Source organism: Balaenoptera acutorostrata, chromosome 20 (assembly GCF_949987535.1).
Source record: "Balaenoptera acutorostrata chromosome 20, mBalAcu1.1, whole genome shotgun sequence".
NCBI classification, from domain to species: Eukaryota; Metazoa; Chordata; class Mammalia; order Artiodactyla; family Balaenopteridae; genus Balaenoptera; species Balaenoptera acutorostrata.
Genome location: NC_080083.1, coordinates 685,678 through 709,522, shown reverse-complemented (window position 1 = coordinate 709,522; position 23,845 = coordinate 685,678). Strand labels below are relative to the sequence as shown.

Here is a 23,845-nt window from a genome sequence, read left to right as displayed (position 1 = left end):
GTGCAACCCCGCCTCCCGAGAGCAGGCTGAGGAGAGCCGGGCTGGGCCTGCTGCGGCGGGAGTGTCCCCAGCGTCTTGCGCTTGGTGCCGAGAGCAGGGGCGGGCGCTACGTTTCACCTGACCTCTGGCGAGGGAGACCTTTCCTAGACTTGGGAGTCCGACACCTGCGCTCATGCCTTTCGGCGCCCTGGCGGCTCCTCCGCGTCTCTGGAGCCGTCCAGGATCCTGTCTCAGAATGGCGGGATGAAGGAGCACCCACGATCACAGGTGGACAAGATGGGTGTGCAGATGCCTGCAGTGAAACCTCCGGAAGAAGTCGGTTCTCAGCAGCACCTCCCAAGTCCTCTCCTACGGGTGGGGCTGCAGCACCAGGGCGCCGGGACCTCGTTAGTTTCGGCTGAGTGGAGGAAATGCTAGGGCAACAGGTAAAATCTGTTCATAAAGCAAGTTCCTAGTCAACATGAAACACCAAGAGCTCAACTGTCCAGGACTTTGGGGTGTGAGACATTCCGAATGACTGCAGTTTCCGGAGGAGAGAAGCTTCCAGTTAAGGGGCCAGATCTTTTTTCCTTCTAGTATTTCCTTCTTTTTGAGTATCATACTACACACTTCCCAGTCCTTTGTAAAACTCTGGCAACACTTCAGTCTCCTCCCCTTTCTAGGTGATAAAGGGCTAGTGTCTAGTATCTTGTTTATGAAATCGCGTCTTGAAAGTAAGCTTCTTGAGAACAGTGATGAGCAAACTTCTTGTCAGGAAAGAGAACTGCTGGCGTGCTGTGTTCATTTTACTCTCTAATGGGGAACAGCTTTGAGGCCCTGGAGAAGACCGTGTCACGGGCGAGCGGCGGGGGAAGCCTGGCTCATGGTGCTCCGGGGGGACGCCGCGGCCTCGGGGGGGAGCGGGAGCCAGTGCCTTCGCGAGGAGAACGCGCACACCCGTCTGCCTGCCCCTCCCAGCGGGGGACACCCCGGGGGTGCCCGCGCAGGTCTCACCGGCTAGAGCTGGGGGACCCCGGCACCTGGCACCGGCTGCAGAGGAGGTTCCAGGGGGAGCCCTCACCCTCCAGGCCCCTCGGAGGGGGCAGGCGCTGTGCCGCCCCACCCAGAGGATGTGGAGGGGGCCGCCAGGCGCAGTGATGAGAAGATGGTGTTTCCTTCGCAGAGAAGCGGCATTAAATAGACGTCGCTGTGAGTGCTGACACCGTAGGTCTTGTCTCGTGGCCTCATCTGTCAGAACTGCTCTCAGGCAGTTCCCTCTCTTCCCGAGCCTGGCCTCCACGAGGCCTCGGTGCCCAGCTGTCGGGTCAGTGAGCCGCTGCCTGCGTCTGGACACCGTGAATGACAGGCTGCCCGTGACTGGCAAGAGGCTGGGCCTTCCCTCGTCCTCGGTCTCCGCCGGTCACCCCAGCACAGCCATCGCTTCGTCCTAGAAAGCCACGCTGGCTCTCACACGCCGTGGCACAAGCCCGCGAGGCACGCTGCAGCCAGCACGGGCACCTGGAACACTGGCCTTCAGAGCTGCTCAGGCCACGGCAGCACGTCGGAGCGGAGGAGACCGCGAGCCCGGCGCACTTGCACTGCAGGGATGCAGGTGTTCACAGAACCGTCAGGTGGCGTGAGCCTGTCCAGCCGTCCCGCTGGTCTGTGGGGCTCGGCTTCGCTGCAGGTGCTCGCAGGTCCCAGATGAAGGAGAAACGTTCACAGGAAAATGTCACCGCTGTGAAGAGCCGACCCAGGGGAACCTTTCCCTCCGTGGGGACGCCCCCCGTGCTGGGGGCGTGCCAGGAGCAGCCTGGGCTCGCGGTCACCCGCGCCTCCCTGTCCGCAGCCCCCCGGGGGCCTGTTCTCGGCCAGCGCAGACACCAGCTCAATCTCCGCCCACGGGTTCTTCCTTCCTTCTGGAGTCCGGCAGCTCAGCTGCTGCCTGGGAGCTTGGGGGCTCGCAGGCAGAGTCCGGAGGACGCTGCGTGGCGGGGGCTGAGGTGGGACAGCGAGATGCAGAGCAGAGACCCTCGCCGTCCTGTCCCGCCTGCTCCCACCAGCCCGAAGCTCAGACCTGGTTCCGAACCAGACGGCGGCTGTCACCACGTGCTGATGCCCAGCACGGCCGGGGGTCGTTGCTCGGCTGGTTGAGCTTTTGCAGCGCGTTTCCTGGCCACCTCTGCCTGCAAGCCCCGGGTGCTGCTGCCGACACCTGTTCCCCAGGATTCCTGAGGTCAGACCTCAAAAGATAACTGATGAAGACACGTGAATAAAATGCTCTTTTGACCTAATCAGGAGCACTGCACAATCCAAACGCTCACGTCTACGGGCAGACGAAACCCAACTCTGTGCACGGACCCTGCCCTTCTGGGAGGGCCGGAGATCCCCCAGGGGCAGCAGGGGCAGCACAGGGCAAACCCGGCCTGACGAGGTGCATGCTCGGAGGAGGGACACGAAGCCCCAGTCACGGCACCCGAACAGCCGCGCGAGCCTGGGAGAGGCCCGCCCAGCAGATCCCCAGGGCACCTGTCACGCTGCCCTCGATGACACGCTCACAGACCACTCTGGAGACAGCGCCAGTCTACACGGCGGGGGTGTCTGATGAGCAGAATGAAAGGAGCTGATATACTCTGCTTTTAAAAACATGGAAGGATAGCGGCAAACGAGTGACTGGTGTGGTGTGAGACTCTGAACAGCTCGTGAGCACGGAAGGCCCACTGCAGCCAGGAGCTCTGAGACCATCCAGTGCGAAGACGGCACGGGAGCTGCACTTCTCGCAGGTCCCAAATGAAGGCCTCTGTCCTGCCCTTCCAGGACTTTTCTCCAAATGACCTCGTGCGTTCACTTAATCTAAAAACTGAGCAAGATGATTTCTACGTTTTCACGCCCGAAGCACCCACGTACCCGAGACTGTGGCGCTCACCCAAGCAGTGAGCAGAGCGGAAGTGCGCTAGCAGGCGGCAGGGTGCCGACAGCTGCCATGAGGCCAGGAGGCCTTGCCCCCCAGCGCCCGGGCGTCTGCGCTGGCTCCCGCCTGGTGGGCTTTCTCATGCTCCCCGTCCTAACAGGATGAGGAGTTTTCATGGGGCCATCATAGAAACCCCAATTTCAGAGGTTTTGAAGAAGTGCTGTGGAGTGGCTGGTGGCGGTTAAAAAGTTGTTACTCAGACCACTAAGGAAGCAGAGCTGTCGGTCCGGGCCCGGTGCAGGCGCCCCCAGTGCCGCACGGCCTCAGATCTCAGGTGAACTGAATGAGACTTAGGAGCACGTCACGATGGCCAGTTCTCATCTGGTTCCAACGTCTGCTCTAACCTTCTCGACTTAACACAGGGTCTCCTGTCAACCGTACTCTCTGAGGGAAACTCTTCGTTATTTGTGCTCACAGTCTGAAGCCACGGGCTGCAGGCCAGCATCTACCGAGTATGAAAGGACCAGGCTTCCTGGTGACCAAGAAAGAAGCGAGCGTAGGAAGGAATGAGAGGGGCCTGGTTTTGTGCAAGATTTAATAAAAAACAAACAAAAATAGGAATGGCTGCTTTCAACATTTTCCAGGTTGTGAAAGGTTTACCACGAGTATCTGGGGTATGGTTCTAAGCGGCATTAGTGGAACAAATACAAAATGCTGTTCTCTGAAGCCCAAAGGTGGTACATCCAAGGTTCTAGGCCACGCTCCCCCCCGCAGGCTACCAGCTGTCAGCGCTGGGACCGCAGCACACGCCTCCACGCCTCGTGGCCGGTTCTCTCCCAGGGACCCGCCCGGGCCCTGACCCCACCGCGCACTGGGCGAGACAGAGCTAGCTTATCACAGGCTGCTGGGCCTTAATACTGACGTGAGCGCGGGGGCGACGGGGGAGAGCCGCGTGCGCTCGGCCCCTCGGCTGGGCTGGTCATAGACAACCATGGGGAAAAGCTTCGATAAACACAACAGGGAGTGATGTGAGCAACCCACAGACCAGTCTGTCACGCATCCATACCGCAGTTACTGAGGACGATAACAACGATAACGGTAACAGAAATCGAAGGTGCAGGTGAGGGCGACGGCCGCAGGCCAGGGAGGCTGCGTCTCAGCTGCAGGGGAGCAGCTAGTCGCGCTCCAGGTTCCTGGACTCAAAGAGCTTCAGGCAATCTTGCACCGTCAGGCCCTCCTTCAGACTCTGGTGGAGAAACAGACAGGCCATTAGCCGGCGGCCCCGCTTGGCACGGGCGGCAATCCGGCGAGAGGCGCGGCTCGGGGCTCCCGGAGGGTTAGTGGGCGTGCTAGAAGGGCCACGACCCCCAAGGTGGTGGTGTTACTAGATGAGAAGGAAAAAGAAACAAGACCAATGCTGAGCTTAGGGCTCTCTCTCGACAAGCAGGGATCAGACCAGTGGAGCCAGGAGAGGAGACCCTGCCAGGAACATGAAGATGCCCGCTACGTCCGCATCCACGTCTGGTCTCTCGCGGCCGCACGCTGGCAGCACCTGCTGCACCGATCACAAACCCTGTTGGACTCTCTCACTGCCCCGGGGATTTGGGAACGTGGCGGTGGGAACATGTCGGTTTGTTTACTGAGACTCTGAGAACGGAAGCCCATTACTCTGGGAGGCTCTTCACAGAGACTTAAATTTCTGGATGAGAAAAGGAGCATCACCTCAGAGCACGACTGGGAACGAAGGTGCCTCACTGCCATCGGATCTGCGTGGCAAGTCCAGGCTTCACCGAGGCGGCGGAACCGGGGCCGGCCCACAATCAGCAGGTGAAGCGGAGCCCAGCCTCCACCTCAGAGCAGACCCGCTTCCCCTGGGGCCCCAGCTTCACCCAGGACAGCTCTGCTTGCCTGTATTTTTTAATTTAGATGCCACTGGTCAGAGGAAGAGGACAAATCCACGTCCCATGCTGACATCTATTAACGCCCACGACTGCCTCACGTGCTCTCGGGACTCTCGTCCCAAGTGCGCCTGCTTCAGGTCAGGGCTGCCATCTACACGGCCGCCGTCTACACAGCAGCCAGTCTCATCCAAGGGCTGGGCCCCGTCACCTGCCACACCGCACTGCTCTAGCTGGGGACTTTTTCCCTTGGGTGGCAGCACACCACCACTGCTGAGTCCTGAGGGACAGAGCTTTTCCCTCCGTGCACTGTCACACACGCTTGGTGATCACCCCTGCTCTGCAGCCGCTCACCACGGCTGGGAGGGTAGAGCCTGAGCAGACCCCGCGCTGCCCCGCACCCCCAGCATCTCCGTGACTCCACGCTCAAGACAACCAGGCGGGGGCCTCCATCCCAGAAAAGCCCAGCTGCTCTCAGGCAACGAGCTTTCTGACGTGATGGGGGCTGAGCCTTTTCTATCCTTCTGAGGGAGGCAGGTACGGAGACAACACACGTGAAAGGTAGACATCTGTACACATCAGACCTTGTATCAGAAAGCACCAGTGACCGGTGGTTTTTGGGCAACTTAGTTCCCATCTTCCCGTGGGAGGTGCAACGGTGTCCAAATACAATCAGGAAAAAGGGCAACACAGAGCCGTGCAAGTGTCTGTTGACGGCACGTTACAGACACAGCATCATGGCTGGTGTCCCTGAGGGTGAACCGTAAGGGCCCCAGCTTCCTCCTTGGGCCAGCAGGGCTGTCCCCACACACCGAGAGCACTGCTCTTATGTCGCAAACAAACACAACTCTGGGAAACCCCGCGCCTGGGCTTCTCCCAACACTCATCTGGGTCCCGGCCTTGCAGACCCTCGTGGGTGTGCCTGACAGTTTCCTCCCTCATTCCTGGCCTCTGCTTTAGCGAGCTCCTGGCCAGCGTAGAAGCTGCCATCTACACGGCAGCACACGTGTGCCAGCACATCTCATGGCCAAAGGCCCTTATTGACAGAGGTCTTTCCACACTTATCTTCTGGCCCTTCGTCCAGAGCCCAAAGTACTGTGTGGCTTTTGGGATCTTAGTTCCCCGACCAAGGATCGAACCCAGGCCCCAGCAGTGAGAGCGCCAAGTTAAGTCCTAACCACTGGACCACCAGGGGATTCCTGCAAAGCACTTTTCTTTATTTCCCTCCCCCGACACATGGTCCGCCTGACGGGGCGGGCTTGCTGGAGCAAGGCTTCCCTGGAAGGGCCCTAAGCAGAAGTGTTTGTCATATGTCATTTACAGGCAAAAGGCCCAAAAAGCACTCACGGTGAACTTGCAGCAGCTACAGTTCAGCCTCAAATAGAAGTAAAAATCATCAACAAGAAAACTGTAAACCAAGAACACGTTTCCCTTCTGCTAAACAGAACGTTTTTCATGTTTAAAGAAAAAAGCCCAAACTAAGTTTTTGAACAGGCCTTAAACCATTTCTGGTGATAAGTGAGCCAGGACTGTAGGGAAATTAACATATTAAGTGCAAACTACTTGGATTTCCTTCCGTAAACTCTCCCTAAACCAAACCCCTCAGCCTGCAAGTGAGCCGGGTGCACCTGCCAGCGTCCCCTGTTCTGAGCCCTTCCTGCTGCCCTCAACTTCCTTATCAGAGAATCAGCGAGATCAGGTCAGCAGAGCTGATGAACCCACTAGGGAACGAGTGACTGTGTGTGCCCCGGATGCCTGGGCCTCGTGGGAGTCGGGAGCGTCCAGGCAGGGTCGGGGTCAGACAGCCTGATGTTTCTGAGCCAGCGCTCAGCCCCTGCTTCCTGTCTTTGGAGGCACCGGAGGTCCTCGGGGCTGGGAAACGCTCAGCCCCAAGCGCTCGCAGTTATCTTGCTCTACTGAGTGGTTTCTGGAGCTGCATGTGCAAGGTATCAGCTCCCTGGCTTGCTGGGCTTGGGCCTCCTGGGCCTGTTAACAGGGTGGAGGGCGGGGGTACTTCAGCAGTGGGCGGCTCTGTGAACTCTGCTTCCCGACGGAGGGCAGCGGTACCCCCAAAGAACGAGAGCGCACAAACCATTCGACGTGCATGTGACGGGGCCGAGATGCTGGCCCCATGGGCAGCGCACCAAGCTGGGGGACTCCCCTCGGTTAGGAGGTTACAGTGCAGTTAACACCCCACAACAGGTTAAGGAACGTCGTCGTGGTCGTGTACGTGCCGGCTGGAGCAGGAGGAATGAAAGTAACCAGAAAACAAGGAGCTCGCTATGGAGGTGTGAGCAGTGCATGCAGGTAGCACCCTCTCGAGGGCGGCGGGCGGGCGGGCGGGTGGTGGTGAGAGTGGTTTACCTACACGACAAGGGACCGGGAAGCGGGTCGTTTCAGTTATCCCATGAGACCTGCTCAATTACGGACTGTCGGGGGAAAGAGCAGAAAACAAAAGACACACACACAATAAATCCTAAATGCAACATGCTGGTCACCCCCACCCTCCAACCCACCTTCCCACAGAGGAGCACGCGGGGGCGGAGGGCACACGCTGAGGGGGAAGGGGCGCGGGCAGCTTTGTTTCTCGAAGGCAGCCGGCGTCGGCATGAACTAGGGACATGCAAGGAGCAGTCCAGATGGGGCAGGACCGACCCAGCAGGGTGCCGGTCTGAGGGGATTCACCCGTGCCCTGCTTGCTGTGGGCCTGGCCCTCTGCTGTCGCTGGCAGGAGATGGTCCCACTGCTGGGCGAGGGACACACTCAGTGCGAAGCCCCTGGAACTGGCCCAGCAGGGTAAGCGCGTGGGGCCGGTGAGTTCTGGGACCCTGGGGACCCTCTGCTGCGGCCCTAGGTGGGCTCTACATACCCAGGGGCTGGACCCCAGACTCACCTTGGACCTGATGCTTCTGAGCTGTCGGCTGACACAGGATCTGTCTTTCTTCAAGAAGTCAGGGTTGCTTTTCGACTTCATTATATCTGAGAAGACAAGCAGACCCAGTGCCTGTTTTGTAAACCCCCTGGGAACAGACTTGGGTTTGAAGGCTTCCAAGGCTTATCATCATCACCCACACGTGAGACGTTTCCTTCAGCAACCCAAGAGAATCCCAAACAAAGAACTGTACAACACGAGATTCTTGGAACAGCTCTGGGCGCTGGGAGACCTGGAGGAGGCACGCGAGGCCCCGGGCTGCTGGGCACACCTGCCGCCCTCCTCCTCAGAGCCCCGGGCTGCTCTGGGTTTAGCTTCCCACACTTACGGCGCTCTCCCTCACTTGCTGAGAGCTGTGCGGTGGCCGCACGGTTCAGCCCCCCACCGTGGAGGCAGGGCCAGCTCTGTGCCCCTCTGTGTTCAGAAGGGTCACAGGCTGCACGTGCTCACTCCTAACCCTAAATCCGCTGGCCCCCAGACTCCTCCTCGGAAGCAGCCAGTGTCACCATCCCGTCCCCGGTCTGATGTGGGCTTCGCTGCACGTGGCCTGCCTGCCTTCGGGAAGACCTGTAACGTGCCCGCCCAGCAGCGATGCAGACTGGCGAGGAGGGATCCTTGCCGGCCGAGAGGAAGCGGGTGGTGAGCTAGGGCATCTCTTCAGCAGGCAGCGTCCCCCCCATCCCCTCCCCCATGGCCTTTTGCAGGTTTTATGGTAAAACCCCAGGATCAAGAACCAGCGAGAGCTGCTTACAGAATGAATGAATTATTCAGGAAAATGGGAATCACAGCCGGCTGTCACTGTGAACACACACACCGAGGTATGACTGTCCCTCAGGGCAACCAGTGCAGCGTCGGAGGAGAAGGGCTTCCCAACCAGGAGGGCCCGAGAGCCGGGCGCCTGCCACCCCCCAGCTGTTCCCTACCAGGAAGTGAGACTGACACAGAAAAGGACTCCTCTGCTTGAACCAAGCGCCAGCAGCTCCATGACTAAATCACCGCGAGTTACTGAGTCAGAATCCAGACCGGGAGGACTCACCGTATCCGGACACGGGGGTGTTTTCCGGTGACTTTTCACCCAGTGCTTCGGTCGCGGCTTTCAGCTGCTCCTTCAGCCTGCTGATGTCACAGTCGGCCTTCGCCCTCACGATGCTGAGCTCTGTGTAGATGTCCTTGTACTTGTCACTAGCGTACTTCTTGTCCTTGGGGACAGAAGGGCAGAGCAAAGAGCAGTTACAGCCAGGCTGGGTGGCCCGTCCTCCTGGGGCCAGAGCGCTTCGGGGGTGACTGGGGACGGGCCCGGCAGCAGAGAAGGCAGGTTGACCCCCACCTTCCAGAGGCAGAAACTGGACACAGAGTGAAACAGGCATGGCAGGGCCCCGGGCTATAGCCAGGCTGGTGCCGCCTTGAGCCCCGAGGACCTCCGTGTGACTTCAGGCTGGAAAACCCCTGTGTCTTGGATCCCCTAAGTGACTTGGCCTCCAGGAGCGCCCGCAGGAGACAATAGTGTGCTTGGGTCTTGGGTCCCTGCTCCAGCACATGGCGGGCACGGGGACGGCCCCTTGTTCCTGCCGCGCCCGCCTGCAGGCTGCCATTCTTCCCGTGGAAGTGAAATCTACTCCAGAGCTGCTACATGTGACTCTGGACACGCGTGGCCCCGCCCCACCCAGAGCCCATCCCCCAGGTCCACTGGTGGGGACATGCGTTACCCGCAGCGCCGTCTGTAGCTCATCCTTGAGGGAGCTGATCTCCTGTTTCAGGTACTGAATTTCTGATTCCTTGACCCGCAATAAGACCTAGAAAGAGAGAGAAATTAGAGACTCACGTTTAGGAGCAGAGCGACTGCCAGGGCCTCGAAAGCAAAGACTGAGCCACACGGAGGACTCCCCTCCACACGCCAGTGGGCAGGCAGCTTTCTCCCTGTCCTTGTCAGGAAGAAATGGCCGTGACCCCTCCTGACCCGAGAGCCTCGTCCTCAGCCTGGGAGCTCCTGGCACAGAGCCCAGGAAGGGGTCCTGCAGAGACCTCAGGTCAGCCTCTCCCATCATTTAGGAAGAGATGCTTTCATAAAAGAACACCTTATACATAAAAAACAATCATTCTGACTTAAAATGAACCTTCCTGATCTTGAGTAATACAGCCTTAAGAATCTCAAGCAGCTGCAGTGTTCACATAGTTATTCAATGTTTCATTTTAGTTGGTCAGTGTTTGTGACGCGGTAGAACAGAAGGGCGGAGGGCAGGTGAGTGAGGATGGGTTAAAGGTCCCTGTGGCCTCGTGAGGGGTCCCACGCTGCCTGGCAGCTAACTCTTCTCTTTTGCGTCCTGGCATGACTCAGGTCTTTCCAGGTTCTCCCCCTCTTGCTGTCCACAAGCTAGAGGCCCACCCCCCCAGTCCCCAGGTGGGGCTTGTATGATGTGAGCTGGTAAAGAGGGACCTGGCTCTGAGCCGTACCTCTAACTCATAGGCGTCCTTGCCCTGCGTGAGAGGTGACCCAGCGGCCTCGCCACCGGCATCCCCGGTCAGCAGCGTCCGTAGCCGTGAGATTTCGGCAGCCAGGCGGTTGTTCAGCTCCTGGGGGACAGCAACACAACCAAACAGGGTGCTCTACAGAGCTGTTTGGCCGCGAACCCAGGGCGCGGCCAGGGGAGCGTGCAGCACGGGAGGCCTGCAGCGGTGCCGGTGCACGGTGGCATCTCAGAGTCAGTGTGGACACCCTGGCCAAAGCCATTTACACGGCCTAATGCTTCTGTGGAACTGCAGCTGCAGAATTCATGCTCCTCAGCCCCGTTCTGTCACCGTGACTAGTGTTAATCAGTTCCAGGGTTTGTGCCCCTGAGTTTCGGCAGGATCAGGACCTCCTGCCACCCTCACCACTCACTTTCTGTACCTTCTTTCCAGCTAGCAGGTGGTCGTCTTAGGCCACCGCAGTGACCAAGCAGAACCAGTCCTGCCGGAGTGTCCCCCCCATACGGGCAGCTGTGGGCCCACAGAGGCCTCGAGCCTGGGCCAGGCCAACGTGGCTGTCTCCTCAGTGCCGGGGAAGGACGAGTGGTCTTGTACCCACAGAGAAGCTTTTTTCAAACTAGACCTACCTTGAGCTGTTCCATTAGCCAGGATTTTAAATGTACCCCAGTTTTCTAAGGAGCAGGCACATTTTAAGAGAATAATCTGACAGAATCAAATGTGAGCAGCGTATGGTCTCGACTGGGAGGTGTTTAAACACGGTCCCGGCCGTGGGGGCGGGAGACCTGGACCCGTGCCGCCCAGCAACAGGGGAGGAGGCACAGACATCTCGGAGCCTCCAGACCGCGAGGCCGGCAGCCGGCTGCGGAGCGGGAGGGCTCAGCGCCAGCAGCTGCAGGGGGCTCCTGCCCACACCCCGGTGACGCCAGACGTCGGGAGACGCCTGCAGATTGGGGCCCCAGGGCGGCGCACCTGGTTGTGGGCGTTGAGCTCCTGGTTCTCGCGCTGGCACTGCCGCAGGGCCTGCCGCTCGGCCTCCAGCGCCTGGGCCAGGTGGGCGTTCTCCAGGCACTTCTGCGAGTACTGCTCAGAGAGGACCTCCAGCTCGCGCTGCACAGACTGCAGCTCCTCCCTGGGGAGAGGGCACTGCTCACTCCTCTGCCCTCGCCCCGGGGCCCAGGCCTCTAAGAAGCTCAGGGTCACCTTCGTGAAGCCTGAAGGACGCCGAGACCCACACAGCGGAGCGACCGCGAGCAGAGCCCTGCACCTTGTGGTCTCGAGTGGCCGTGCAGCTCGGCGGCTCTGTCCCTGTCCTCTTACCAGCAGTCGAACAGCCCCCACTGGCGGAACTCCTCTCCCCGGGTCAGGAGAGGCCTCACCCACGCACCCCAAAACACGCTGTGTCAGACAGAGGTCAGACCTGCGACCGTTTCTAGCACTAACTGTGCCAACTCGATCCACGTTCAGAAAACCAAAGCCTCGTGTCATCGTTCTCGGCCACGCTGGACTTGAGAAGGGCTGATGTGGAACCGACACCCCCTCCAGCCGAGGTGAGCTGCTCCCGGCCGCCTGCCCACCCACCTGCGCCCTGACTGCACTGCACGGGAGCCTGGGAGAGGGGAGACCCTGATTCTGTGCGCTGCAGAGCCCCGTGAAGGCTGGCTCTGCACGGCCCCCGCAGCAGCCAGTCGAGGGGCTCCCAGTGGCACGAGTTCCACTGAGGGCAAAACTGAAGAGTGGCCGTGCTGGTGAACGCTCCCCATTCCCTTGCCTCTGCAAAGAGAACTGGCGCACGCACTTCTTAAAAATGTAGGGGTCGTGGCCACTTCTGCCACAGAGCATCTGTGTCACACGCTACACCACGTGCCCTCCCCACGAACTCCTGAAGCAGCAGCGGCTGAGGGACAGAAGGAATCTGGGGTAGCCTCTGAGGTCGGCCCTGAAGATCCGACAGTATTTATAAAATCTCCTCTGCCGCGTCTTATTCTTTACGTTTTAGTAACTGGTTTCCGTCTGACTCCGTAACAGGAGCCCACTTGGGCCATGAGAGCAGCGGCTCTGAGCAGCCTCAGCGCCCACGGGCCTCCACCCGCGCCACCCTGGGGACCCGAGTCTCTGTGGCTCTTACAGGGAAGGTGCCGCCCCGCCCCCGAAGGACCTCCCTCCGGCCCGGCCCCCAAGGGCCACCTCCGCTGACTCACAGGTACTGCCGCCGCAGGGCCTCGATGTCCGCGTTGACACTGCTGATCTGGGACCGCTGGCTCTTCTCCAGCTCCCGTTCCATCTCCTCACGGTGGGCATTCTTCATGGCTTCGATGGCTGTGGACAGGACGTGGCCGTCAGCACCCACGGGCTTGGGAGGTGAGACCGACAGGAAGGCGGGACGTCCCCCCACTGCTAATGCCAGCCCACGGGCAGCTGGGCCGGGAGTATTCCCGGGGAACTGCCCCACGAAAGGGATGCAGGTGTGTTTTTTCCTCGACGTTAACAGAAAACCAAACTGATTCAATAAATGTCAGTGTTAAATCCAAGTATGAGTTTGTAAGACAAGCAGGCTTTCAGGCTGGCCTGTTTCCTTAGTGCCAAAATCAAAGGCACTGCAGGATAGTTACATGAACGGAGGGGACACAGGCCAACGGCCCAGGGCTCAGTCTGGACGCTCTGGGCTCTGACGGACCAAGGGCCGCAGGCAGAGGCGTCCGCTGCCAGAGAAGTGCCAGCAGACAGGCTGATGAGACCAGGGCAGCCCCTCACGAGCACCAGGTGTGCCGGCGGCCATGGAAAGCAGGAGTGCTGGCGCGGGGCTCTCGAGCTCTCAAAGGGCTCCTCAAACCAGCCTTTCCCCCAAGGGAATTGTCAAAGAACTCTCGTGGGTAACGAGGCTTCAATCTCAGCCGAAAGGCAGTGAGAAGGCCAGTCACTGCTCAGAGCTGTGCGTTCAGCTCAGGAACACCCCGCTGCCCGTCCCCGGGGTTAGCAGCTCCCACCTGAGATGGTGGCCGCGGTCTCCTCAGCCAGGAGGCGGTCTTTCTCCTCCCGCAGTTTCTCCAGTTCCCGCTGGTGCTGCCTCTGCAGGTCTTCGATCTTCTTCTGGTGTGTTTCTTCCATGGCTGCAAACCCTCGCTCGCACGTGGCCTGCAAGGTGCACAAGAGGCTTTACTGACTTTGCTTCTGCTATTTACTGAACAGACCTCAGCCCTGCCCTCCAGGCTCCTGGCACAGAGAAGGTGCTCCCTCGAGCTGAGCCCCGCGCCAGCTGTCTGGAGACTCACTCTGCTCCGGCGTGTCTTATGCTCCCAGAGCACTTAGATAAGGGTGCCTGATTTCTGTGGTGGTTGTGAATCCCATTTCTCTGTAGAAAGAGTTGGTATCGTGGGCAGGAAAAGGCCGCAGTGGAATTTAAAATAGCCAATCCTGGACCTTTATGGACCGACAGGAGGGGGGAGGACAGAGTGAACAGGCTGAGGCTGGCCGCGTCCGGTCTGAGTTTCACAGCCAGACGCGCTCAGCACCGTCACACACTGGGCATCAAGCACAGTCATGAACAGTAATGTCTTTGTCAGCTGCAGGGAGCCAAGGCCATCCTGTGAGTGACGGGTAGTGGGTAGCCCAGTGCACGGAGCCAGGGGGCCCAGCCCTGCCACTGCCCAGCTGGCCGCCCTCACCGGGTCACTGAATCTCTCAGGCGTCCACTGAGGAAATTAGGTTAGGGTGTACGACTTTCCCTTTTCCTTCGGAAGGAGTACAAAGAGGGGGCACTAATTAACGAGTGCCTCTGCTAACTGTACCAAGACCCACGACGGAAGAGCCGCTCTCCAAACCTGTCTGTGCCTTGCTGCAGCCTGGCGTGGTGTTTGGCCTAGACATGGGTGCGGGGAAGGACACAGGCATGACCCAAGAAGGGCTCAGACCACCCCACACACCCTCACTGTGTAGTAACCCAGGCCTGGCTTATCAGAGTTGGTCTCGTCGATGGGGTGGGTATGAGGGGCTGTTTTGTGCGTGGAGGCACATTTCTTGTCTAAATCCCTTGCAACATCTGTTTCAAAGCAGGGATCGCGCCTTTCACTGATCCTTAAAAACTCGAAGAATGTGGCCATGTTAATTCCAAATCCAAGTGTGGGTGGGATCCCCCTCCCAATCCTGTACTTGCACATGGATCAAGAAAGGGTACCAAGAAATCCAGCCTCCGTGTGCGGGCACGTCTGTCTCAGCCCCCACGGTGACTGAGAGGCCCTTCTGAGACTCTCCAGTCAGTATTTTTCAAACTCACGGTCAGAGTCTGGACTTCCCTGCGACAGATTTGCTTCACTGGGGAAGTGGTCTTAAGTGCTATCCGCCACTCACTGGGCGTTTCTTCTTGCAGGGGCTGCACCTGGAAGCTGCTGTCTCCTCTCACTGCCCTCACACCCCGGGACACTGGAGGGTCCTAGCGCTGCCCTCTCGCACACTGTGGTTCAACGTGGACTCTTGGTTAACACATAGCTGCAAGGTCTTAGTTTGATTTGAGGGCTTTAGAATAAAGATAAGGGTCAAAATTCTTCCTACAGAAACACTAAGGTGTCTTTAAAGACTGGCTGCTTCCTTGGAGAGTATATGTGTTTAAAAAACGATTAATCTAATTTTTAAGCCAGTAATCCCTGGGATCAATCAAAGTTCCTCGGCAACCACTGTGCAGAGTCATGAGAAAAAGCACCAGCCTTCAGCTGTCAGAAGAGGGGCCCTCAGGCCCAGACCCCAGTCTCCCTGACCTGGGCAAAAATCTGCACAAGGAACAGCTGTCAGCCGGGCCCCGAGAGAGCGGTTTGGTTGTAATTTCTGCGTGCCTCACAGGGCCCAACAAGAATAGGCACAGGACAGAGGATGCCGCCCACAGCAGGCAGCATCCAAGCCCCAGCCTGCCTCACCGCCGGGGCAGAGCCTGCCCCCAGCGTCGGCACAGGGCTTTCCTCCCTCCCAGGTTCATGCCGATGGGCGTGAGAGCCAGTCTGGGCCTTGTCTAAGTTGCCTGCTGCGCAGACGCGCTGGGTGTCGTGGGAAGCGGCCGGGAAGTTACTTTCAACGTGGCACTGGCATGCGCTGGCCGCACGGGGGACCGTGCGGCACTTTCCAACAGCCCTTGAAGCTTCCTTGGGATCCAGAATAGCCTTCAAAAGGTTTGGACTGACTTGGGAAAAGAGCAGTGGAAACGGCCTGGCAGGTACTGATGGCCCGCCTGCTTGTCGCAGCAGCGCCAGGCCGCCCTCAGTACTGGACGCAGTGCCGGCTCACAGCTGGAGGACGGGGCTGGGGACTGAGGGCACGGGAGGAGCCTGGCGTCTACTGGATGCAGCTCAAGGGGTGGCGAGAAGCCCGAGAGGACGAGGCCCAGAGCCCAGGCTGCCTTGATGGCTCCACACAGCCCAACGCCCCAGGGCCTGGGAATCCTGTCTGCCAAGGTGGGTGTGAGACGGGGTAGGGGTGTGGTGGGAAGGTCACTTCTCAAAACCCCTGGAGCAAATAAGGCTGTGCTCCCTGTAAGAGCAGCCGTCCCACGCAGGGTTCCCACCAGACGTCTGTCCCCACAGAACTGGGGCGGGAGTGGCCCTCAACACCCCACTGCAGACATTCTAGCCTTTGGGAAGCCCCACTCTGCTCTCCGGGGACAGCTGGAAGGCGAGGACCCTCCCCAGGTCCAGGTCTGCACAGCTGGAGGTGGGGGCAGGGGGAGCTTCCCCACCACCCTGCCTCGCCAGGCCCTGCTGGGACCCCACCGCCGCCAGTGGGAGGTCAGCGGGGAGCAGCCCATCAGCTCCTGCTGCTGTTCGCTGACTTGGAGCCAAGAACCGCGTCCCAGCTCCGCCTGCACTGGACGCCCCCCGACCGCTCTGCTTCGAAACCTTGAGGCTCTCAAAGTCCCTCTGGCGCTCTTCCCGCAGTGAGGCCGCGCCACCCGCCAGGTCCTTGTGCTCCAGCGCTTCCCGCAGGACGTCCACCTGGGCCTCCAACTCCTGGACGCGCTCCTTCAACCCCATCACGGAGTCGGCCCCCGCCTCAGCTGGCCGGCTGGGGGACGGGGGTCCGTGGGCTGGTGGCGCGGCAGGGGGCCGCCCCCGGTAGTGGTGCAGGGTCTCCTGCAGGCACCGCAGCGTCTGAGAGTAGTGCTGCTGCAGGGCCCGCAGCTCCTCCTCGTGGATGGCCTGCAGCTCCCTGATCTTGAGCTGGAACTTGTCCTCCAGGGTCTGCACCTGGCCCACAGGCTGCCTCTCCAGGTCCTGCCTGTCCCCAGCCACGGCCTCGAGCCGGCTCAGGACACTGCCGCGCACAGCCTGCGGCGCACCCTCCGCCTGGCTCAGCCGCTCCCCTGTGCAGCTGGCCTCCCACTCCTCAGACCACCCTCGTGGGGCAGCCAGGCTCTCGCCGCGCTCACGCTGCCCCTCTTCCGGACGCCTCTGCTGCTGGTCGAGCTGGGCGACCTTGGTCTTGAGCTCCGCGTTCTCCCGTTCAATGGCGGCGATCACCTCCAGGTATTCGCTCTTCTGCTTGCGGAGAAGCTCCTCGTACTCCTCCCTCAGGGCCCCCACCGCTTGCTCCTGCCCCTGACAGGAGGCCCCACTGCCCGACCAGGACTCCCTGTAGCCCCGGAGCTCCTTTTCATACTCCAGCCGGATCCTGCAGGCTGTATAACACACCTGAGCCTGAATAATCGCATCTTGAACTAATAAGGAAGAATACTGGCCGAGGCCTCCCAGGCAAGCGCTACGGGAGAGATGCCGGGATGCCTGGAGAAGCTTCTGACAGTCTCGCACTGCCTCCACAGAGAGAAGTGAGGTTAAAGTGGCAGAAATCTCTCCCAACAGACTGGCCTTATCTTTAAGCTGCAGGGCGAGCTCTTCCTGAATAGCAACCAAGGCCCCAGAGCTCTGGCTGGACAAGGGACAGAGAGCCGGCGAGCCAGCTGGGTCCTGATGACTCGGTACTTCTTCCGGCGGGCTCCCAGTCCAGGACACCTGGACACCATCTCCAGCACCTGCTGGAAGCTGGAGGGTTTCCGAGACCTGCAGCATCACTCTCTCGAAGTCGGGTGTCTGGTAGGCCCCTAGGATCTCCCCCAGCATGCGCTTGTGCTGCTGCAGGGCTGCCTGTGTGCCCTGGAGGGTCTCCTGGATGCTCTGCAGCCTGCGGTGGAGGGACCCCCTCACCGAATGCACGGCGACGCTGAGCTCCGCCCTGACCCACGTGGCGTCGGCCAGGGCGGGGACCGGGGCTGGCGGGGCGCTCGGCTGCCCACCTCCCGAGGCACTGGCTGCCTCTGCGCCCAGCGTCTCCAGGTGCCGGCTCAGGGACTCGACCTGGCTCCAGAACTCTCCATCCACCAGCACCTTCTTGGCCCAGGCATCCACTGGGGCCCCAGGACAGGCCACGGCACTTTCGGACTCCAGCGGCCACTTTCCGGACTGAGAGACCTCGAGGAGCACGTGCGAGACATCCGAGCTTGTGTTCCTCAGCGAGTCTGCTATCTGGCCTATCAGCGTGGCCTCCAGGGCTATCTGATCAGAAAGGAGCTGGAGCTGTTCCTGCTCGCTTGGCTCCGGCAGGTGTGCTGGCTGCCGTGAGGCCGCTTTCTCTTCCTCCAAGAAGCCCGCCTCCCCTGGGGGAGCCGGCTGGTGACACAGGGCCTGGATGGCGCCGACCAGCAAGCTCTCCAGGCCGGCCAGGAGCCCCGCCCCTGCGTCACCCGGCAGAGACCGCAGCTGTTCTCGGCAGCTTTCCAGGCAAGCCAGGGCCTGGCTGTTTTTCACCTGGAAGTCACCGAGCTCCTCGACGTGGTTCTCAACCACCTCCGCCCTCGCCTGTCTCTCCTGCTCCAGCTGGGAGGCCAGCGCGGCGACCTGGAGCAGGCTGGCACGGAGCCGCTCGCGCAGCTGCGCCTCGGTGCCAGCCCACTGCTGGTGCAGAGCCAGCAGGGCCTCCTGGCTCTGGCCCTGATGGCTCTCCAGCTTCACCGTCACGTCTTTGAGCTTCTCCTCGGTGACGTAGAGCTTGGTCTCCAGGGAGTGGATGATGGAAAGGTAGGTGTCCGAGTCGCTGGTCGCTGGGAGCGAGCCGGGGGTGGCCTCCGACGACATGCTTTCCTCCGAGGGCGAGCGGTCCTGACTGGTGTCAGAGGATGTGCTGCTGGCCCAGGTCCTCTCAGACCCGTCAGGGTGGGTGTACTTTTGGCACTGGATTGTGGAGAACCGGATTCTTTGCCTCTTAAGGCCGGGTGCTCCCTGGTCGGGTTTTGAGGTGCTCTGCAGGTGTCCCTCCCTGTCGGACGCTTCCGACCTTGGGGGCACTGGGCTCTCTTCTCTCCTGGGGCTGCTGTCCCTGTGCCCCTCCCCCAGGGCAGCCCCCGGAGGTGCGCCGGCAGCCTGGAGCTGCGGGCCCGAACGTGCGGCACCGTCCTCCTCCTCGGCTTCTTCCAAGGAGCTCCGTGGCTCCTCGGCGTCCTCTGAGGACTCCCTGGCAAACTGCCTTACGATCTCTTCCTTTGCCTGGGGCTTCACTCCTGTTTCCTCTAAGCTGCTCCCCAAGGCAGCCGTCTTAACCAGCACATCCTGGAGATCCCGCTCTTTCCTCTCGAGCGCCTGCGCGTGAGCGTCCTGGATGCGCCTCAGCTCCTCCTCCTTCTCCTGGAGCCGCGTGTGCGCGCCCTGGAGCTGGCTGGCCACCCTCCTGTAGGAGTGCTCCAGGCTTTGGTAGTCGGCCTCCCTCCCCTTCAGCTTCTCCTGCAGCGCAGCCACGTCCCCGTCGGACGAGGTGACGCGGCCCATCAGCTCTTGGAAGCGCTGCCGGGTCAGGTCCCGCTCGTCTCGGAGGCTCTGGACGTGCTCGGCCAGCTTCTGGATGCTGGCCTCCTTCCTCTCCAGCTGCTCCTCCAGCCGGCGCACTGCCTCGCTGCCCTCGGACTTGGCGCTCAGCTTCTCCTTCTGCAGGACCTCCATCTGCTGCTCGTGGTCCTGCAGCCGGTCCTCGAAGGCGCTGGCCCTGTCCTCCGCCTCCTTCAGGCTCTGCAGAAGCTCCCGCTTCTCCCGCTCACAGCTCCCCAGCAGCAGCTCGTAGTTCCGCTGCAGCTTCTCCTCCATCAGCCTCTGGGCCCGCTCACTGGCGCTGAGCTGCTGGCTGAGGTCGGCGATGCGCTCCTGCAGCCGCTGCACTTCCTTCTGGCGGTCCCGCTGCAGCGCCTGCTGCCTCTGCAGGTCCCGCAGCTCCTGCGTCCTCCCCAGCAGCAGGGCCTCCGCGCTCTGGAGCTTCCGCTCGCTGGCGCGCAGCTGGGCGCTGAGCGCGGCTTCGCTGTGCTGCCGCTCCTCCAGCTGCTCGCGGACCTTGTCCTTCTCCAGCTTCAGCTCGCCCTGGAGCTTGGCCAGCGCCTGCTCCTTGATGGTGAGCTCGGCGGCGGCATTGCCAAGCCGCGCCTGGAGGCTCCGGATCTCGGCCTCGTGGTGCCGGATCGCGTCCTTGGCCTCCCCGTAGCTGCGCTTCAGGGCCTGGATCTGCCGCGTGATGAGCTCCTGGCGCTGGCACTGGGCCTCCAGCTCGCCGTGCAGATCCTGGTTGACTCTGTGGAGCCTCTGCCAGGCGCCGGACGGGGAGGTGGCCACTTCAGTCTTAAAAAAACCGATGAAATACGGGTTAGTAACACTCGGCCTCCCAGTTCTGAGTGTCACACCTCTGGCCAGGGTCAACCACAGAAAGGCTCCTTGGTGGCTCTGCCTTTTATCCTCTGCACAATTTTTTTTCATTTAAAAAAAAAGAAAAACAACTAACAAATCGTCTTATTTTTTTTTTTTTGGTAAGTAGCTGCTTCCAGGTAAACAGAAAACATGGACATTAACATCAAAACAGCTCTAACCGAATAGCTTCTAGGAGAAATAAACCAAACAAAACTGAATAATGGAGCACACTGATAAGCAAAATGAAGACTGAGGGACAAGAGACTCCAGCAAGAGGGACGGGCAGGAGCAGAGCAAAGCGTCCGTTTGTTTGTTTTGCAAAACAAAAGGCACACAGCTCCAGACCACAAACCCCGCCAAAGCGCAGGACCGGTGACGGATGCCACTTCCTTCTGGGACAGGGGAGAAGGAAGGGAGGCACCGCTGGCGGATGTCAGCGAGGTGACATCCGAAACATTTTCCTGTGGGAGGTGGAGCCCGTCCTCTACAGTAACAGGAAGAACTAATCTCTACCTGCAAGAAGACAAAACGAAGGGGAAAACGCAAACCATGGAGTAAAATATGAGAGTTAACAAAACAAACAAACCTTTGTGGCATTCAAAATAAGAAAGTGAAGCATGCAGAAAATAAAACACAATTGAAAGAAAACTCCCCAAACTAGAAGGCATGCAGAGTAGACAGAACTAATTAACGCAGGAAAAAACAAGAGCGTGAAAGGAGTGAGACTAGCTCAGCCTAAGCACTGGCCTGCCTGTGGCTCCCTCCAGGGGTGCTGGTGGGGAAGCCACAGATGTGACACTCAGTTACGCAAGTCAGACACTCCGCGTCCACGCCCTGCCAGCTCCTCCTCCCGGCCGTCAGCGCGGAGCCCACCCCCAGCTGCTGACCCTTCTCACCCTTAACCCCAAAGCCCCTTGCTCATTCAGACTTTCGATTCTAAGAATTTCCAAAGCACATAGGGAGGTTAAAAGTAAACTGTCCTTTGACCTGGCGGGGAGGTGTTAACGTGTCAGCTGACAAACGGGCTTCAGTGCGGGCTCATGCAATCGTCCGGGTCAGACACGGGACAGGGTAGCAATGTTCAAACTCTGCTGCCAAGGATCTTTACCACCTGGTGTGAAATGAGTGCGTGTAGGATGGTGGCCCAACCAGGGTTTAAAAAGATGCTTCCCAAACCTGCGGGGTCTGCACAAATGACTCAGAAAGCCCCGGCGTGAGACACGCAGGAAAGAGGGGTGCCCCCCATCACCAGGTTCCGGTACCTCAGAGTCTGAACTGGGCATGGCGACAACTATGGTTGAAGGGCTAAGGAGGAGGGTCCAGGGGACACGGGGTGCCCAGGGTCATGGCCAAAGCTGGGGGTGGGGGGAAGGAAGGCAGAAGAAACGTGCCACAAAAAGGGCATGGAGAGAGGCAGGAGGGCAGACTCTGCCCAGAAGATCCACTTGGACCAAGGAAGCCAGTGTGCTGCAGTCTGGAAATGCTGATGCAAAAACTTATCACAGAGATTCTGGGTCCTTTAGAGTCGCAAGAGCCCTCAGGGACGACGTCTAGGTCTACACAGGCAAGGAGGCTGATGCTGCTGCAGGGGAACGGGCGCTGGGTTCTGGTCAGTGCAGGACTTTGACTTGAATGCTGTGCCTTCAGCCTTGGCCAAGAGCTCGAGTTCTCCGTCCCAGCGCCCTGTCTTGCTTTCCCCTGGCACTCATCTGTCAATCACCTCTCCCCACTGCACACTGGCTGAGAGGGCAGGAGAGTGTTGTCTTATACCCCAGAACTAGAGCAGGGCCTGAAACGCTGCAGAAGAGTTGGCTCACACCGGCCTGCTCCATCCAGGTGACCTCCTGCCTGGCAAGATGCCTGTGGCATGCCCGCTGCTGCCTGGGGGGCGGCACTCTGGCACAGAGGCCTCTGCAGGGAGACGCTAGGTTTGGCCTCTCAGCTCAGTACTCAAGACTGCTGCCCTCCCTTCCCTCCACGCCACTGGGCAGGTTGGCTCAGGGCTGGGCGGCCATGTTTCCCCCTCAAACTTCAGCCTAGGCAGGAAGTAAGAAGTGGGGCCACTAGGCTAGTGGTGACAGTCCCAGGCTGCCCTGTAGGTGTGGTACAGACACGGTCAGGGGCAGGGAACCAGTTCTAGCTCTGCCATGCGCTTGGTCATAAGGAGGCATGTGGCTGTTACTCAAGTTCTTAAATTTGTAAAATGGGACTAATGCTGCCATTGTAAAAAAGAAACAACATGCAAACATGTGATATTGATAATAAACATATATTGGACTCGTTGGGAGCCAAAGAGGAAGACTACTATTGAAAACATCTAAAACACCCTTCGACGTAGAGGGCTCAGGCAGATCCTCCAACTTGTTGCACAAGGAGGAGACCCAGGCAGCCCACGGCCCAGGGAGCCCGCTCCAGTGGCACAGGAGTCCAGAGGCCTGGCGCTCGGTTTTGCACGTTCCTAGCCTGCCTGGGTCCTGCACACTGAAGCCCGAGGGCGCCTGGAGGGCCGTGGCGGCCCCTCAGCCCTACCTGCAGCACATAGCCCTCCCGGGCGCTCTGCTCCCGGCCCAGAGCCACCCTCAGCTGGTCCTGCAGCAGCCGGTTCTGCTCTAGAAGGTCTGAGGCCTCCTTCTGGCTCTGCTCCAACTGTTGGCAAAAAGACACACGTTTTTAAGCAAGATGGCGGTACAGGAGTGGCAGCGCAGCACAGGCGCCCGGTGCCGTGCCCGATCCCAGCCAGGCTGGCGCTCAGGGGCGCCTCCGAGGGCCTTGCCGGCGGCCACACCTGGGTGGATGTGCTCGTTGGGTCTTCACCCAAGGTTCCAGCTCAAGCTGTGAATCGACCTGGGCACCCACATAAGCTCCACACCTGCTTGAGGATCCACCAGGTGTAGACCCCACCAGGAAATGAGGACTTTGTGCCCCTGTCAGAGGGAAGACTGCCCACTGGGTCCTTTGGGTGTCCTCAGCGTGGCCAAACACACCCGTGCTGCCCCAGGGCAGTCCTCGTGCCAGGCTCTACCTTGGCTTCTGGGGAAACCCTGTTCGACCAGTTGGATACGATGGATTTCATATAAAATTCTGTTTGTGAGAAGGGCTCCTCAAGAATTAAGCTGCTTCACACTCTTGCTGTCAATGGCTGTGAATCCAGCCGTCACCCATCTGCCCCTTTGCGGAACGTTACCTACGTGCCCCCAGCTGCTGGGCCGTGGTAAGCAGGGAGAGCTGGGTGTGCAGCAGACTGTGCTGACCGGCAATGGGGACCTTGGTTTTCAGACCTTGCTGTCTGAAACAAACTTAGGGTCCAGTGTGTGGCCTGCTGACTTGCAGGTCCGTTTTGGCTGTTTAGAGCAATGTGAGTTTGAACTGTTACTTTCCTCCATCTTGCCTCTATTACTGTATTAATAGGCGTAGATAATGGAAAAAAATCCAAGTGTTGATGTTAGTGATAAACGTCAGCCTCGTGAATCTAACCAAATAAGAAGAGGATGAGAAGTGAAGGCAGGCCAAAGTGGTCAATCTGTGATTTAGTTAGCCACTGAAGTCAAGCGCACACGTGAATCGCATCCTTGAGAACTCCTGAAAGGCAGGTGTAACTCCACCTCCTTGGCCGTGGAACCTCTGTTCAGACTTACAAATCCACGGCCCAGCTTTTGCAGACTTGATTTCTGGGTGCTTTCCTCATGAAGGAAAATGTCACGTTACAAATGCAGGGACCGGCTCACCCACCTCTGTATCTGGAGGAGGCTCATGCCAGGCTCACCAGCCAGGCCCGTCCTGCCCCCCCAGTACCTAGAACGAGCTCCGCCTCCTGCTGCCTGCCCGGCACCCGTCAGGTCTCCCTGAGGGTCGCAGGGCTGCCTAGTGCAGACGGAAAGCTAACTCTGCTCACGTGCCTCTTCCGCCCAAAGCCTCTAGTGCGTGGCTGAAGCAGGGCAGACGAGGCCCCACCTGGCCTGCAGCCCAC

At 59.7% G+C, this 23,845-nt stretch overlaps 2 protein-coding genes across 11 annotated transcripts in view; one reads left to right on the top strand and one right to left on the bottom strand.

Moving 5' to 3' along the window:
- FLCN (folliculin) overlaps positions 1–15,616 on the top strand; it is a 59,566-nt gene extending 43,950 nt beyond the window's left edge. Inside the window, exon 13 of the mRNA XM_057535308.1 lies at positions 14,550–15,616. Within this exon, the coding sequence (XP_057391291.1) occupies positions 14,550–14,616 (67 nt within the window). The 3' untranslated portion in view covers positions 14,617–15,616. The remainder of the gene's footprint in view (positions 1–14,549) is intronic.
- Positions 3,469–23,845, bottom strand: part of MPRIP (myosin phosphatase Rho interacting protein) — a 127,950-nt gene continuing 107,573 nt past the window's right edge. For 4 of the 10 annotated variants that reach the window (XM_057535296.1, XM_057535300.1, XM_057535297.1 and 1 more), the window contains 10 exons: positions 22,408–22,524; positions 16,063–19,812; positions 13,171–13,318; positions 12,385–12,502; positions 11,156–11,315; positions 10,172–10,291; positions 9,427–9,513; positions 8,757–8,919; positions 7,682–7,767; positions 3,469–4,136 (listed from right to left, as the gene is read on the bottom strand). In XM_057535296.1, coding sequence (XP_057391279.1) covers positions 4,065–4,136; positions 7,682–7,767; positions 8,757–8,919; positions 9,427–9,513; positions 10,172–10,291; positions 11,156–11,315; positions 12,385–12,502; positions 13,171–13,318; positions 16,063–19,812; positions 22,408–22,524 — 4,821 coding nt within the window. In that variant the 3' untranslated portion in view covers positions 3,469–4,064. Of the gene's footprint in view, positions 4,137–7,152; positions 7,218–7,681; positions 7,768–8,756; positions 8,920–9,426; positions 9,514–10,171; positions 10,292–11,155; positions 11,316–12,384; positions 12,503–13,170; positions 13,319–16,062; positions 19,813–22,407; positions 22,525–23,845 lie in introns of all 10 variants that reach the window. The other 6 variants (XM_057535299.1, XM_057535298.1, XM_057535302.1 and 3 more) reach the window with 6 other exon arrangements.